The sequence below is a fragment of the Etheostoma cragini genome, chromosome 14 (genome assembly GCF_013103735.1).
Source record: "Etheostoma cragini isolate CJK2018 chromosome 14, CSU_Ecrag_1.0, whole genome shotgun sequence".
Lineage (NCBI taxonomy): Eukaryota > Metazoa > Chordata > Actinopteri > Perciformes > Percidae > Etheostoma > Etheostoma cragini.
The window spans coordinates 23,878,948-23,880,029 of NC_048420.1; the positions used below are offsets into that span (position 1 = coordinate 23,878,948).

Consider the following 1,082-nt stretch of genomic DNA (forward strand, 5'->3'; position numbering starts at 1 on the left):
CCCCCCCCCGCCGCCGCCGCCACAGCAACCGCAGCAGAAGTCTCCCCCCCCACAGAGGGAGGGATGAGAAGCCCCTCCCCCCCACAGAGGGAGGGATGAGAGGGAGGGATGAGAGGGAGGGCTGTGCTCTCTCCTCTCCAACCACACGTCTTCTTCTCTGAGGTCGGAAGCTCAGTCGCCAAAATAGAGCTCAACAGAATTTTTTAGTTTTTTTTTTATCAATGGCTCCGGTTCCCAGAAGTGTTTTTCAATCGTTCCATTGACATTTAAAAAACGTCTTCTATAACGAGTTTTACGTCTGGAACCAAGCCGACCAGCTGCGAGAGGAACCTGGACCGTGATACATTTGACTCAGCTTTACAAAAAAAAAGAACATTTAAAAAAATTTACGAAAAAAGGCCAAATTTACGCGACGGTGTGCAGAAACGATCGTAGACTTCAACGGCAGAGGCTCGCTCTAGTTGCTCGCTGGTACGTTTCCATGGTAACAGCGAGTTGGACCAATGGATGTTCCAATCGATGTAAAGCTGTTACGCTTAGGATTGTGGGTAGTGTAGTGTTTCTCCATAAGATCGCGGATAAAACGTGTTTTTCTTAAAACAAGGTTGAAGCAGGGGACCCCCTACTACGTATATATTGTATAAAATATAAAATTAAGTTGCATTTCAAACCTAATTAAACCTTCATACATACCTTTATATATTATTAAGTATATACAATTATTCATTTCAATTTCAGTTCAATTTTATTCATCGTATCAATTTATAACAAGAGTTATCTCTAGAAACTTTACAGATAGAGGAGGTCTAGACCACACTCTCTAATTAACAAGGACTTAATAATTATAGTAATTCCCCCAGGAGCAAAATCAAATAAGCTCTTAAAATCCCAATTGTTGGCATGATTTTTGTATATTTCATGTTTTAATGTAAATCAGTGATGGCCTGGATCTTGGGATCTTATGGCGTGTTTGTGTTTCCATTACATGGTACGTGCTTGCCTCGCAGCCAGAAGGCAAAGCTCTCGATCTACCGGGCAATTTTCGTTCCTACCCTCACCTATGGTCATGAAGGCTGGGTCAT

General features: G+C 42.5%; 1 protein-coding gene across 1 annotated transcript in view; it reads left to right on the forward strand.

The window, feature by feature from the left end:
- Positions 1–389, forward strand: part of LOC117957207 (E3 ubiquitin-protein ligase RING2-A-like) — a 6,384-nt gene extending 5,995 nt beyond the window's left edge. The window contains exons 7-8 of the mRNA XM_034892804.1: positions 7–70; positions 116–389. Of these exons, the coding sequence (XP_034748695.1) occupies positions 7–67 (61 nt within the window). The 3' untranslated portion in view covers positions 68–70; positions 116–389. The remainder of the gene's footprint in view (positions 1–6; positions 71–115) is intronic.
- The last annotated feature ends 693 nt before the right edge of the window (positions 390–1,082 follow it).